The sequence below is a fragment of the Diplodia corticola genome (genome assembly GCF_001883845.1).
Source record: "Diplodia corticola strain CBS 112549 chromosome Unknown scaffold95, whole genome shotgun sequence".
Classification (NCBI taxonomy): domain Eukaryota; kingdom Fungi; phylum Ascomycota; class Dothideomycetes; order Botryosphaeriales; family Botryosphaeriaceae; genus Diplodia; species Diplodia corticola.
The window spans coordinates 52,133-66,197 of NW_017971574.1; the positions used below are offsets into that span (position 1 = coordinate 52,133).

The 14,065-nt window shown below is 59.7% G+C and overlaps 5 protein-coding genes across 5 annotated transcripts; 4 read left to right on the forward strand and 1 right to left on the reverse strand.

Annotated features, from left to right (window-relative positions):
- Positions 1-222: 222 nt before the first annotated feature.
- On the forward strand, positions 223-1,896 carry BKCO1_9500019 (f-box domain cyclin-like protein; the record flags this gene model as incomplete). The annotated part of the gene is made up of 1 exon (XM_020280002.1): positions 223-1,896. One exon carries the CDS (start codon positions 223-225, stop codon positions 1,894-1,896), a length of 1,674 nt encoding a protein of 557 aa, XP_020125338.1.
- Positions 1,897-2,381: 485 nt separating this feature from the next.
- On the reverse strand, positions 2,382-4,651 carry BKCO1_9500020 (fad binding domain-containing protein; the record flags this gene model as incomplete). The annotated part of the gene is made up of 6 exons (XM_020280004.1): positions 2,382-3,294; positions 3,371-3,408; positions 3,468-3,550; positions 3,616-4,210; positions 4,266-4,440; positions 4,503-4,651. The coding sequence occupies 6 exons, from the start codon at positions 4,649-4,651 to the stop codon at positions 2,382-2,384; spliced, it is 1,953 nt and encodes a 650-aa protein (XP_020125319.1).
- Positions 4,652-5,321: 670 nt separating this feature from the next.
- Positions 5,322-7,834, forward strand: BKCO1_9500021 (acetamidase; the record flags this gene model as incomplete). Its single annotated transcript, XM_020280005.1, has 6 exons — positions 5,322-5,432; positions 5,654-5,772; positions 6,040-6,304; positions 6,628-6,822; positions 6,884-7,243; positions 7,298-7,834. The coding sequence occupies 6 exons, from the start codon at positions 5,322-5,324 to the stop codon at positions 7,832-7,834; spliced, it is 1,587 nt and encodes a 528-aa protein (XP_020125318.1).
- A 536-nt stretch (positions 7,835-8,370) lies between these two features.
- Positions 8,371-10,571, forward strand: BKCO1_9500022 (cs domain-containing protein; the record flags this gene model as incomplete). Its single annotated transcript, XM_020280006.1, has 4 exons — positions 8,371-9,408; positions 9,457-9,906; positions 9,956-10,381; positions 10,437-10,571. 4 exons carry the CDS (start codon positions 8,371-8,373, stop codon positions 10,569-10,571), a joined length of 2,049 nt encoding a protein of 682 aa, XP_020125317.1.
- A 3,042-nt stretch (positions 10,572-13,613) lies between these two features.
- Positions 13,614-13,995, forward strand: BKCO1_9500023 (alpha beta hydrolase fold-1 protein; the record flags this gene model as incomplete). The annotated part of the gene is made up of 1 exon (XM_020280007.1): positions 13,614-13,995. A coding segment is annotated over one exon (382 nt), but the record flags the coding sequence as incomplete, so codon positions are not given.
- Between the last annotated feature and the right edge of the window lie 70 nt (positions 13,996-14,065).

The following is a 14,065-nucleotide window of genomic DNA, read 5'->3' on the forward strand; positions in this document are numbered from 1 at the left end:
TTAAAGGGCCGCTTTCCTCTCCTTATCCGCAGATGCGACCTGCTGGCTCTGAAGGTGCGGACGGATCACGTATTGCATGCTTACCTGCCCGCAACGGCTAGCCCCCCGACCACTCGACCCCGGATCCTCAGGGTTCGGCTCAGGAACCGAGCGACCATTCCAGCCCTGAGTGATGAGAGCCAGCCAGCCAGTCAGCCAACCAATCCAATTGCGTCGTCGACCATGGCCTCCCCAAACCTCCCTTCACTGCCGACCGAGCTGATCCAGGAGATCACCCGGCACCTGGCCGCCTGCAGCCCGCCCTCCTCCCCCTGCGACAGCTCGCCCAGCCCGCACGACGGCCTCCTCTCGCTCCGCCAGACCTGCCGCCAGCTCCACGCCAAGACGCACCACCCCTTCCTGGACCGGCACTTCGCCCACCGCCGCCACCTCTTCACCGAGCACAGCCTCAAAGCCCTCGTCGCCCTCTCCAGCAGCACCTATCCAGCCATCACCCCCGACACCAACCCCAACCCCAACCCCGACCTCGCCCCCGCCGTCCGCACCCTCACCCTCAGCCTCCTCCCCTTCGAGCACACGCGCGACCGCAACGCCGCCCTGCACGACCCCACCAGCGCGCTGCACGTGCCGTGCCCCTACCGCCGCGCCGCCCTCGCCGTCTTCCTCGCGGCCCAGGCCCGCGGCCGCCGCGCCGGCGCCGACGTCGCCCTGCTCGCGTCCGCCCTGCGCCGCCTCCCCCGCCTGCGCTGCCTGCGCCTGCGCGCGAACGACCCCACGGCCTGCTGGGGCTATCGCAAGCTGGGTCGCGATCTGGGGTGGCCGGCGTATATGCAGGTGGGCGCGGGTGGGGGTGGTGCGGGCGGTGGTGGTGCGATTTTGCCTGGGACGTATGCGTTTGAGACGACGTTGGTGGCGGTTGCGGAGGCGGCGGCTGGGGAAGGTGATGGTGGTGGTGGTGGTGCGGCGGTGCCGGCGCTTCGGGAGCTGGACGTTGAGGGTGGGTTGCCGCCGAGCGCGCTGGTGCTGGACGACCGAGACTTGGTGGAGCGGTTGCGGGCGCCGCTGGCACACGTGCGCGTGCTGACGCTGTTTGTGAGCCTGCCGCTGCGGACCGTCGTCATCGGAGGGCCGGATCACCAGCCGGCGGCGGGAGCAGCAGCAGCAACAGCAGCAACAGGGGCCGGGGTAATATCATCAGCAGACTCAATGGGCCGCGTCCCCGGCAGCAGCACCCACTTCCTCTCCCTCCTCCCCAACCTCGAAGTCCTCCGCCTCGGCGCCGCCCGCGGCCGCACCAGCAACCTCGACCACTTCCTCGCCGAAGTCTTCTCCATCAGCAGCACTTGTGCCGTCGACGACGTCATCGGCAGCACCCTCAAGGCCCTGCACCTCCTCCGCCTCGACTGCCGCCGCGCCGACGTGCTCGGCCCCGTCCTGCGCCGCTGCCCCGCGCTCGAGTACCTCGTCCTCGAGGACGGCGCCGCGCGCGCCTCGTGCTGGCGCCCCGCCATGCGGTACGCGGCCGAGGGCCGACATCCGAGTCTCGTGGGGGTGCTGTGCAAGAGGTTTGAGGTGCTGCCAGATGACGAGGATGACGAGGAGGGCGGGGATGGCGAGGATGGCGATGGCGATGGCACGGACGGCGGATCATTGGTGGGGGAAGGGTTGATGACGGCGGGCGGTGGTGGTGGAGAATTAGATGGCGGGAGCTGGTCGCCGTTTTTGGAGTATGAAGACGGCGGTGAGGCTGGTGGCGCGGCGAGGCATCTCGTCGTGGATAGGGATGACGGCATGGATGACGACACGCGGTCGGGGCTTGGGGAGCGGCTTCCATGGTGGGTGTTTTCGACGAAGGAGTTTTGGGAGAAGGAGAGGGTGCTTTTCCAGATTCGCTGAGGGGGCGGTGGAAATGTTTTTTTATGAGATATCATGTGGGGCTGTCTTTTTGTTAGCAATGTTCACGAGTGATAGATTGATGTAAGACTTGTTGTATTATGGCATTTGTTACTGGTACATATATATATAGATTTAGATATGTAGGCTTATAGAAACACAATGGGATAGTTCATTTCTCCACTACCCAGTCTTCATTCACTTTTATACATCTTCTGAGACGGTGCAATTATGATTCTACCCCGGCTTATACTACGCCCCCCTCACCACACCCGCACCCTTATCCGCGTGCAACACATGAAACCCGCAGCGCAACGCCACCCACCACCCACCAATTCTATAAACCGAGCCATGCTTTCAGTCTGCATCCATAGCCGTTATTCCGGGCCCCGAGGATAGAAATGCCTAGGACAAACAGGGAAGAAAAGAGATGAAATACGCCAACCTCCCGCCCGTTACCTTTTATTCCCATGAAAAGGACGACATGCTCAGTAATTCGGGGCTCCAACATCATCCGTCAAGAAGCCATCAAAGTACTCATCCATCCACCTCATCGCCTCCTGGCCGCAGTCCTTGCTGCCCTCGGGCCAGACGCGCAAGGTGCCGACGTATCCGTCGGGGCGCACGATGACGACGGCCGTCTCGGCGCCGTGCAGGCCGCCGAGCCACTTGTCGACGCACGTCTGGCCGCGGGTGTCGGTGTGGGGGATGTCGTCGAGGTAGACGGTCCAGGCCGAGTCGCGCAGGGCGTGCGGCAGGTCCTGGATCTCAAACGCCGACTTGGGGGTGCCGCCGGCGACGACGAGGGCCCAGGTGAAGAGGCAGGAGACGGCCGTGTAGCGCTCCGGGCAGACGAACTCGTCGTGCGGGGCGGCGACGGGCGGCTGCAGCGTGTACGACGCGTTGGCGGCGGCGCTCATGCGGCCCATGAACGACTGGCCCGCGTTGTTGGCCTGCTTGCACACCGTGTCCAGGAAGCCGCGGCTCGCCAGCGGGTCGCTGCAGAACAGGTAGACGCGGAACTGGCCCAGCGTCGGGATGTCCAGCTGGATGTCGACCGGGTTCGCGTCCACGTACCGCGTCACCTTGGCCGGGGTCAGCAGGCAGCCCGGCCGCAGGTCGCCGGTGCCCATGGCCTTGGTCGGCATGTTGAGCGCGTTGCTGCTGTACTCGACCCCCATGCCCGAGATGAACCGGACGTTTTGCATAAAGTTTTGCGCCAGTGCGTCCGAGTTGCCTGCGGCGAAGGCGTTGGCGTGCTCGTAGTCGAAGTTGATCAGGTCTTGCGCGATCTTGCGCCGTTCATCTTCATACGTCGCCAGCAGCTCGGACTTTGCCAGCTTGCGCACAGCCAGGTTGAGCTTCCATGCGAGGTTCCACCCGTCGTGCATCGAAGTGTTCCTGTAAAAAAAAAAAAAGCAAATTAGGAATCCTTCGGAAATAAATGGGACTTGCTTTTTCCAGGTCCAACACTCACATGCCCTGTGCGGCCTTTGGAGAGTGCGTATGGCTGGCCTGTGCATTTGCGTCAGCGTGGGCGATCGACGGCGAGTCAGAGTCCAGATGATGCTCACGTCTCCACAGATGAACACCCGACCCTTTTCGTCGGTGAATTTCGTTGCAACCCTCTGTCCGACTTGGTATCTTCCAAACCATTCTGGGAAACGTCAGCTTGCCGAATGTCACATGAAAAATGACCCCAGCGGACATGCGCCAACGTACCGACCGTCTTCCACTTCAGGTGGAATGGGTCCATAATCTCCTGTGCCCTCTGCATGACGAATTCTTGCGTAAGCTCGTCCTTGGACGCGCTTCCTCTGGACTCGGGCTTGAGCTCGATGTAGAGCCTGGTCAGATTCCGCTCGCGGGGGATGATCAGGACCGACCCGGCCTCCTCGGAATAGATGACGGCCTTGGACCACAAGTCTGGAAAGTTCGTCTCGATCTGGCCGTCCAGGACGCCCCAAATAGCGTCGGACGAAGCGCCCACCGGCTGGGCTCCGGCGATGGCCTTGCGCACATGCGAGTGCGCGCCGTCGCACCCAACGACGTAGCTGGTGGTCATCTTGCTCTTTTGTTGCTGGACCCCAGCCATGCACGTAACCTCGACGGGGGCAGCCTTACCAGTGTAGGCAAAGTCGGCGAAGGCCGTGTTTCTCCGCACGGCGATGCCGCGCTCTTGCATGTCGTCGATGAAGAGTTGCTCAATCATGCCCTGGTGGACGAGGAGGATGTACGGGTCCAAGAGATCAACGGCCTCGCGAGGATAATGCACCTCCCGGCCCGCTCTGTGCATTTCTTCGCCGACGGCAGCCCGCTGTTTGCAGATTCAGCAATGCAGCCACGAAGCACGGATGCTGGTGTTGACGTACCCAGAAGCAGATGTCAAACACTTTGACGCCCTTGCGCAGCAGAGAATCGGCGAGTCTCATCTGACGCAGGGTCTCGATTGACTTGGGCTGCAGGCCGTCCGCCCTGCCGGTCAGGGTGCGGTCCGGCCTGTTGTCGATGATGTCGACCTTGATGCCGAAACGGGCGAGGTTGTCGCTGCAGCTTTCTTCAGCACTGGCGGGCGCGGCGCGAGGGGAGGGACTGGAGGCTGGACGCACGCAAGCATGAGGCCGGCGGGACCGGCGCCGACGACCAGGACATCGCTGGTCGAGGGGCCGCGGGAGCCGTTTAGGTGCGGCACGTCGGCGGTCAGGACATCAACGCTACCTTCTCTAAGCTCATCGTCCGGAATCATGCTGGGGGACATTTTGTGGAACCTTGGATGTCTGCTGCGCTTGATGAAATTCCATAGTTGCGGAGGCATCGCCAATTAAGTCGGGCTGGGCTGGCGCGAAGAGTGGGAAAAGTGGTGGAGGGCTCTCCATCTTGTTCTTGAGCGCAGATTGCGGAGAAGCGCGCCGGCAGCGGGACGCGCAGACGCAGGGGCGTCTTCGCGCGAGCAAGCCGCGGCAGGAGGTGGCCTGACCTGCTGGAGCATAATTTTTCGCTGCACGCAGCGAGCGGCAAGTATGGCTGAGGGCGTTGCGTCGGTGGATGTGCGTGGCGGCGCTCGGGCGCCAGGGGTGGATCGCGGTCGGGAATGAGTGACCATGGGCCCCCCCCACTTTCCCTGGCCGCTGGTCGGCGGTCGCTGCTCGCTGGCCGCTGCTCGCTGCGCGCGCCCCAGCCCGCCCCAGCCCGCCGCCCATCCTTGGGATCCTTGGGGTCGACCGTCGACCTACGATGCGATAAGCCGCCGGCGCAACGGCTGCCGCTGCCGCTGCCGCTGCCGCTGCCGCATCGCGCGCTGCACGTGGCGCGTATATCATGGTCGCATATCATGGTCGCAGAGGCCCGCAACCGTCCAGCGATCCATCGCGCATCTCGCATCTCGCATCTCGCCAGCCGCCAGCCGCCAGCCGCCAGCCGCAGCACCCATGGGCAGCACCGGGCCCGCCACGCCGCCGTGGCTCGCCAAAGCCGAGCGCAAGCGCGCCCTGCAGCAGGCCGCCATTCACTCGTTCCTGTCCGGGTATCCATCCCTTCCGGTATGTCACTGGCCGCCCCCTTCGGCGCCGCTCGTCATGCGGGCCGCTTCTTCACCGGCAGCCCCGTGTTTGAGCCAGCCGCGCCCTCCCGCCTCAACATGCTTTTTCCGCACCCGGCCGTTGCCGCCGTGCCCGCCGTGCCCGCCGTGCCTGCCGCGCCCGCCGTTTCCGCACGACTCGGTTCATCATCAGCACGCAGCATCTGACACATGCTGCCCCAGCCCGCCCAACGCCCAGCCGCGGACTCCGTTCCGGACATCGACGACGTCGAGCAGCTGCTCGAGAGCATCTCCACGCGCGCAGTGACCGCCGAGGACGTGGTTGTCGCATACTCGCACAGGTGAGGGCGAGGGCCGAGCGCGGGTCGCGTGCGGCGCCGCCGGCCTGATTCAGATCCCGCCCCGATCTTCTCCTTGGCCGTTCTTATGGGGGTTTCTAACTTTCTAACCGCGCGCCAATCACTCGCAGAGCCGTTGTGGCACATGGCAAGGTAAGACATACGCGAGCATAACCTCCCGCCGTCTTCCGGCTAACAGATCTCGCCCTAGACCAATTGGCACGTAATCCCGCTCCCGGGCCACGTGACCTGCTAACCCTCGTGTTTCAGCCTTACGGAGGTGCTTTTCGACGACGCCGTCCGCCGTGCCAAGGAGCTTGACCGGTACCTTGCGGCCGCCGGCAAGCCGATCGGCCCCCTTCATGGCCTACCCGTGACTCTCAAGGACCAGTTCGACGTCAAGGGATACGACAGCACCATTGGCTACGTCGCCAAGGCTTTCCGCCCTGCTCCCGAAGATGCCGTCGTCGTCGCCCTCCTGAAAGAACTGGGGGCGATCATAATTGCCAAAACAAATCTCCCACAGTCTATAATGGTAAGTCGGCACGCCCGCATCTCCGCCGCAACCCGCGCCCAATCGCCGCCTTGCCTCGGTCCGTATTGGTAATAACGGTGAAACGTGCCGCTCAATTTGCTTGCGGACACCGCTCAACACTTCACTGTTTCTTTTTTTTTTTTTTGGCACGGAATTTTCCTGATCATGATGATCGGCCTATACCCCTCTTCTCCATGACCACTATATCGGCCCTCCTGTACCGTCGATCTTCTGCTGCGCCCCAGGGGAAAGGCCGCCGATTCATTGGCTGCGTCTTAGATGAGGGTACTATAGGCTCCTGTCTGACACGCGTGTGCTGGTAGTGGTGCGAAACAGACAACCCGCTGTGGGGGCTCACGACCAACCCTCGCAATCCCGCCTTTACGCCCGGAGGCTCGACTGGCGGGGAGAGTGCGCTACTCGCACAGCACGGCTCAATCGTTGGGTGGGGGACGGATATTGGAGGGTCCATTCGCATCCCAAGCCATATGCTCGGCCTCTATGGCCTGAAACCCAGCGTGCGTGGCTCCCCTACGCACATCCCTGTACCACGTGGTCGAGGAAGCTTATCCGAAGCAGAGTGGTCGGCTGCCCTACCAGAATGTCACCGTTTCGACCGATGGACAGGAGCATGTCCCGTCCGTGATCGGTCCTTTAACAAGGACGTTATCCTCCCTACGATTCATCACCAAGACAGTCGTCGATGCTGCACCTTGGCAGTATGATCCAAAAGTTGTCCCTCTACCTTGGCGGGCCGACGTTGAAGCAGAATTCCAATCCCGACCGCTGGTCATAGGCTTGCTCGTCGACGACGGTGTAGTCAGAGTCCATCCTCCAGTAGAGCGCGTCGTGCGAGAAGCGGCTCGCAAGCTGGAAGCAGCAGGCCATGAAGTGATCCCCTGGGACCACAGCGGCCATCGAGAGTGCATCGACATCATGGTAGGTCCTCCCCTTCGTCTCGTGAAACGCCCACATGCCAACACATGATTCAAGGACCAATTCTACACGGCCGACGGCGGTGAAGATATCCGCAGGGAGGTTCTTGCCGGAGGGGAGCCGTTCATCCCGCACGTCGAAGCCCTCGTGAACAAAGGCAAGCCCATCTCCGTCTACGCGTACTGGCAGTTGAACAAGATGAAGCAAGAGCAGCAGAAGCGCTACCTTGACAAGTGGAATGCGGTTCGCGCGCCATCGGGCCGCAGGGTTGACGTCCTGCTCACTCCGGTGATGCCTCATTCCGCGGTGCCCCACCGGGGCTGTCGATGGGTGGGCTACACAAAGGTCTGGAACTTTCTGGACTACAGTGCCGTGGTGTTGCCAGGCGGCGCCGTAGACAAGACTGTAGACACGAAAGCCGACCACGCGGGCTATGAGCCAAGGAACGAGCTGGATAGGTGGAACTGGAATATCTACGACCCGGAAGCTATGGATGGCATGCCCGTCGGTGTGCAGATTGTTGGCCGCAAGCTTGAGGAAGAGAAGGTTCTCGGAGCGGCCAAGGCGATAGAGTCTGTCCTTCAGAGAAAGTGATGGCGACGGTGCGATTAGACGTGGTACATGACAAAGAAACGCATTTTTTGTCTCAAAAAACCACGATGCTTGAAAGTGCTTGAAAGACCAGTGAATCCGATGTTGACTAGGGAGAGCAGTTAGCTCCACAGTCTGCTTCTCAGATGGCACTTCACAGAGTTGCAGAAGATTTGAGCCACGTGGAAGCAGCGCATCCAGGCGCAGGCAGGTGCGTGGTGAGGACCTGGAGCGCACGTGCAGCCTGGCCACCCTTCCTCTGCGCCTGCCCTTTCTGCGCCTGCCCCTTCTGCGCCGGCCTCTTCTGCGCCTGCCTCTTCTGCGCCTGCCTCTTCTGCGCCTGCCTCTTCTGCGCCTGCCTCTTCTACGCCTACCCGTTTGCGTCTTGCTCCACTGAGCGACCGCCACGTGCACCTCCGCTTGCTTGTGCTTTAAGTTGTTGGTCGATTGCCGCCTGGCCACTCTCAACTCTTCCTCATCACCGACGTCACTTGCAACACAACACGTCCGTCAACCACGTCAGGTCACGCAGCTACAACATGGCGACGCGGCTTACGCCTGGAGTCCTCTGGGCCCAGAGGTCGTGTTACTCACCCGACAGCAACTACGTGTTCCTGACCATCGCGATTCATGATGTTCCGCGTCGCAGCCTCGAGCTCGACGTGCAAGAGCGCAAGGTCGTCCTCGACGCTCACTCCGACCTGAGTGACACCGAATATCATCTCGAGTTGAACCTCCACGACGACGTCTACCCCAACGAGGCTGAGATCAGGCACACGGACCGCCAGCTCGAGCTCAAACTCTTCAAGGCCGAGCCTGACTACTGGTGGCCGGCCCTGCTCTCCGACGCTGACGTCCCATCCTACGTCAAGCAGGACTTCGAGCGTTGGGTCAACAAGGACGAGCAGGATGGCGAGCCCGACCCTCTTGATGAACTCGTCGCGGATATGGACATCGATACGCTCCAGGCCACGGCCGATGCCGCGCTCACTTCGCTTCCTGGCTTTGAGAACATCGTCACCTACACTGAGCGCCAGTCGGGTGTCCACAGAGCCGCTGAAGCGATGGGCCAACAGGACACTGAGAAGGACACCAAATTCGAAGACGAATCTGACGACGAATCTGACGACGAAGATGATGAGGTGACCTCGGACGACGAGACATCCGACTCCCATGAAGACAGTGACTCCTCTGATGAAGATTCTCCTTCTCCCGGTAGCGGTAGCGCCAATGGCCATGCTACTGGCCATGCTTTCAGTGATGGCGAAGGTTCTGGCGGCGACAAATCCTCCCTTGATGACTCTGCGCACCAGAGCAAGGGCTCTTCCCATGGAAGCGGCCCTTCTACCAGTGACAGCACTGACAAAGAACACTCACACCACCTAGGCGAAAAGGGCCCCAACACTACTTCTGCGAACAAAAGTAAGGATCTTCCCCAATCCAGTAGCCAGCCCTCTATCACCCCTGCCGGCAACTTGGCTAAGGGAACTCAGGCCCGTCGCGAGCTACCATTCAACCTTCGGCCCTTGAGCTTCGAGGCATGGAAGAAGTCGGTCGATAGAAGTGTTGAGATCTCTGTAAGTTTCAACTGTACTTGACCCTTTGCGGAGCTGATCTGCCAACAGAATATCAAGCATTCTCGATTGATGCAACTTCCCAAATTTGTCCGCTTGGACATCTTCGAAGTTGCTCTTGCTGTCACGCCTGGAAATCGGATTCAGTTCTTTCCCGACCTTGTCATGAAATGGGGCGAGCGGTACGCGTATTTGCTTCTCGTAGGAGTGCACGAGAGCAACTATAGCGGAATAGTCAATATGAAGGCCGAGATCAGAAAGGCCAAGAACGAGCACCACACCCATTACTATCAAGGAGATGATATGTACAGATGTGGAGCTCCGGCTTTGCTGTACGTCTCGAAACAAGTCAGCGAGGAGGCTTGCGTCGTGCTGTACAGAAGGAACCACTTTGCTTTCCGCGACATCAGCGGTTTCGTCGCCCCTCGAATGCTTCCTTCATACGATTGGTCGCTTCAATGTCAACCAACTTCGCAAGCTGGAAGTTCACGTCCCAGTCTGGTACCATAATCTCAAGCTTGATGAGCTACGTTCCACTTGGATCGTCAAGTCTGCCAAAACCTTTGGTCTTCAGGCTGCTACCCCGCACAAGGACAGCATCAAGGGTTCCTTTGAGGCGTGCATCAACATGTTGGCTGAGCGCGGCACTCTCAAGGAACTAAACCTCATCATTGCTCGTGACGAAATCAAAGCCTGGAGTTTGGATGACGACGAGCGCATGGAGAAGCTGCCCAGAAACATGAGAATGGTCTTGGCGAAGCGCCTCAGCATGGAGGATTACATGTTCAAGCACGTCCTGGCCAAGATACCCAAGCTGGTCACCACTGTTGTTGTTGAAGAAAGCCTCCATGACCCCAACCACCGTGAGGAGGATGAGTGGGAGGGCCAGAAAGCTGACTTCGAGGCTTACCTCGCTGCCATCGAACGGAAGTGCCAACGTTACGGCTTCCGCTACGAGCGCAGGAACCCAAAAGATGTGAGTACTATTGTAGCGCTCATTGTTTGGGACACAAGTCTCTGACGCCATCTAGGTTGTCAGGTTGAGCCACCGCTTCTGGGGACTTTGCAGCATGCACCTCTCAGAAGGACTCAGTCTTGACAATCTCACCGATGAAGACCTGGTGAACCTCTACTCTCGAGAGATCGAGCGCATCAAGCTGGCTTGATAAAGCCAGCTTCATCGCCTTGGCATTTAGGTTGCCGCACTCGCCTTTTTGGTAACTACAGTTGGTAATTCACCATACCTGAGGCTCATTGTCTGAATTGCGCCTGATTTCTCGTTCGGGGTATCCGAAATGTTGGGCCAAATCTAGATCTGGCGCAACGAATCATGATCAGCTTGAGACGGAACCATCCAGATAGCGGCTTCACGCCCAGTAAAAATGGATAGATGCTTTACGTATACCCTGGCCTGCCAAGACTGCAAGATGCATGAGGGTTAAGCATATATCCGTCCTCCCAGACGGCTAAGCCACTCGTCACCGTGTGTGAGGACGTCCGTACCTTACATGGTGATCCGACGGTTTGGTAAAGACATGGGTTGCGCAATTGCGTGTTCCTGCAGAAAGGGCTACATACACACCGGAGGCAGCTCCCACCGGTGGAGCATGAATGCTCCCCTGCATTCTCTCATCAGCTGACTGGCACCGTCTCATCATGGCCCATGTTTCGTAAGGCTTTGCGTTTGTACACAGGAGTTTTCCTGTTATTTCCCGCCACCCATCCATCCCTTGTCTCTGATGGCAGTGCATGTGCAACGGTGGCGGCGCATCGAGCCCATATAAGTTCCAGCCAATTGCAAGCCATCTATCTGGAAGCCGCATGTCATTTTTTTCTTTCCTTCTTTTTTTTTCTGCGCACCCTTTTCACGTCCTGTTTGACATCTGCCATCTTCCCTGTTGGCTCCGTGCGAGGGCATAAGCCGGTGATGCTTCCGATCCACGTCTGGTCGGAAGGGGAGAGTCCGGCGGGACGGGACAGCGTGAGGCAGATGATCGTACACAAGCTTCTGACGCGACGCGACGCTTCATGCAGGCGGCGACGATCTGTCGCAGGCAGGCGACGATTGTGCATGCGGCAGGAGGCCGTATGGAAGCCCCGCACCGATAGAGGATGAGATGACACAGTCGACACACCCCCTTCGTCGTGCCTTTTGACTCATGTAGTTTAGCCCATGAGTAGTTGGGCATTGGTTTCGTCGTCGTCATCGAGAGACATGACTTGTATTAAAACGTGATGCTGGTCGTTTTTAATTATTGCTGTTTCGTGTTGCCCGGTGCGACGGAGACGACGGGCTTTGGAGTTGGCGGCCACGAGTGCAAGGAGAAGAAGCGGGTGGCGCTAACGTACCCTTGCTTTGGAACTGTCCACCTCGTGGGCAGATTTGGAGATGCTCGTGATTAAAAAAATAGAAATCGAAAGAAGGGCGAGGACTGCGAAAGCGAACGATGCATCATGGATTTTTCCGCCGGATCGTTGACTATCCCGCCTTGGGGAGGTTGGCCCTTGCTTGAGCGATTGCTGATGTCGCATCCCGTCGAGTCCACGCAGTAACTTTAACTGTTTGCATGGGGAGGCAGTCCCGACGTCTGATTGGCTGTCTCGCATCACGTGGGTTCGTGTTCTCGCGATGGCGCGGACCGGTCCGTCGCGCCTTCCCCGTCGCACACGCGGTCGACACAACCACATACCAACTCCCAGCTACAACGACTCCTCGTCACCCTACTCATCGTCATCCGCCGCGCCCCGTGGTTGTAGCCGTAGCACTTCCGTGGCCGCCGCATCCGTTCCCATTCGCCGCCTCAGCTTGCGCCGCATCACTCCCGCCTTTGTCGCTTCAACCTCGGCTACATTCATCCTCACCCACACGGTAAGGCCTCCTGGATGCTGACTATGCAACAGCGCAAACGCAAACGGCGGCGAAAAGAACCACGAGTTCAAGTTCGAATCCCAATGCTTCCAGCCCGACCGGCGTCCACCATCGCCACTACCATCACTACCATCGCAAGAAGAGCGCAGCCCGGCTCCCAACTCATCGTGATAATTCAAACGATATAAACACCAAATTTTGTTCTCCTTCCATCACAAGTTGAGGTACACGGACGTGAGTTCGGGTCTTGGCATTGCGATGGTGGTGTAGTTGGTTTATCACGTCAGTCTAACATGAGCACTAGTGCTCAGTGAACACTGAAGGTCCCGAGTTCAAACCTCGGCCGTCGTATTTCTTTTTTGCGTTTTGGCAAGAGGTGGGTGGGATATCAGGATGGCCAGTTCTGTTTTGCAGGGGTCAAGAGTGAGTGGATGCGTGGTGGCACACGGGGCGCGCGGCGTCAAGCGGGCGCGCAAGCGGCCGACAGCCGGCGGCCAGTCAGAGACCACGAGTCGATCAGCCCGTCGCGGTCGACTCCCGAACTCTCAGCTCGTGGCGCCCTTGTTGGCCGACGCCCTTGCAGCAGCTCGTGATGCGATCGCCCGCACGGCGCTGCGCTCCCTTTTGGGCTCCAGCTTCCGATCGACCCGCTGCGAGCTGAGCTTGTCCAGCTCTTAGCCCTTGCAAATCGGCCGCGTCGGTGGTGCTGAGTCGTCGAGACAGAGGTGCACGGCCGCCTCAAGAGAGAAAAAAAAGAACGAGAGCAGCAGTCAAGCGCCAATCTCGTCGGAGACGCGCCCGTTTCACGTTGCGGCTAAGGCCAGCGAGCGGCACATCACGCTCCATCGGGCAGCCCTGTCCGCCCATCAATTTGGCCTGCCCGAGCCCCATTCCTCGCACCCGACCGATCATGAATCTGCGTCAGCTTATATGCGCGCCGTGTGTCCTGAGTCCGCGCGCGAGAGCCTGGTCTGGCCCTTTCCTTTTTTTTTTCCCTTTCTCTGTGCATGCCCCTTGCCGGACGAAAGACACACCTGGAGGTGTGATAATCCCATCGTCGCCTTCGCCTCCTTCTCCGTTCCGCGCCAGAGATAACGCGGCCTCGAACCAAGAGGTAGCGCGCAGGAGTACGTAGTAGTGGCCTCGGCATTCGCCAGGCATTTCCGACCGAAGGATCCGGTGTCGGTCTCACCTTCGACCACCACAGAGTAAAGACCAAAGGCCATTGAACACTGGACCACATTCCATTGGAGAGAAAGAGTACAAAGAAAAGGAACAATCAGTCCCTAACGGACCACCTCCCAAAGGCCACCCGTTCGCCAACGAGACAAGCGAAAACATGTCGTTCATCAAACGCCTGCAGTTCGTCTCGCTCGCCGACACTCCCTTCGACCCTTCGCACCGGTTCGCGACATCGTGGCTGCTGCCGCCGGGCGTGCTGTTCGCCTTCCGCGCGCTGCTGTCCGTCTACGCCTTCACCGCCGTCTTCTTCAATCTGGGATGGCGCGGCGCCCGCCACCTCGGCGGCGCCGGCCAGTCTTTTTCGTACTTCACCAACCTCACGTATTGGGGGCTGGCGTTCTACTTCGCCTTCGCCGCCCTGCACACGGGCACGTACTGGCTGACTGGCCGCCCGCTATTGGCCCGGTGGCCGCCGGCGCTGCAGGTGTTGCACACCGTTTACTACAGCACCATTACTAATTTTCCGTTTATCGTGACGAGTGAGTCTGCACCGTCCTGTCCCACGCTGTTTTTTTTTCTTTTTTTTTTGGAAGTTGTCCTTCCCCCCCC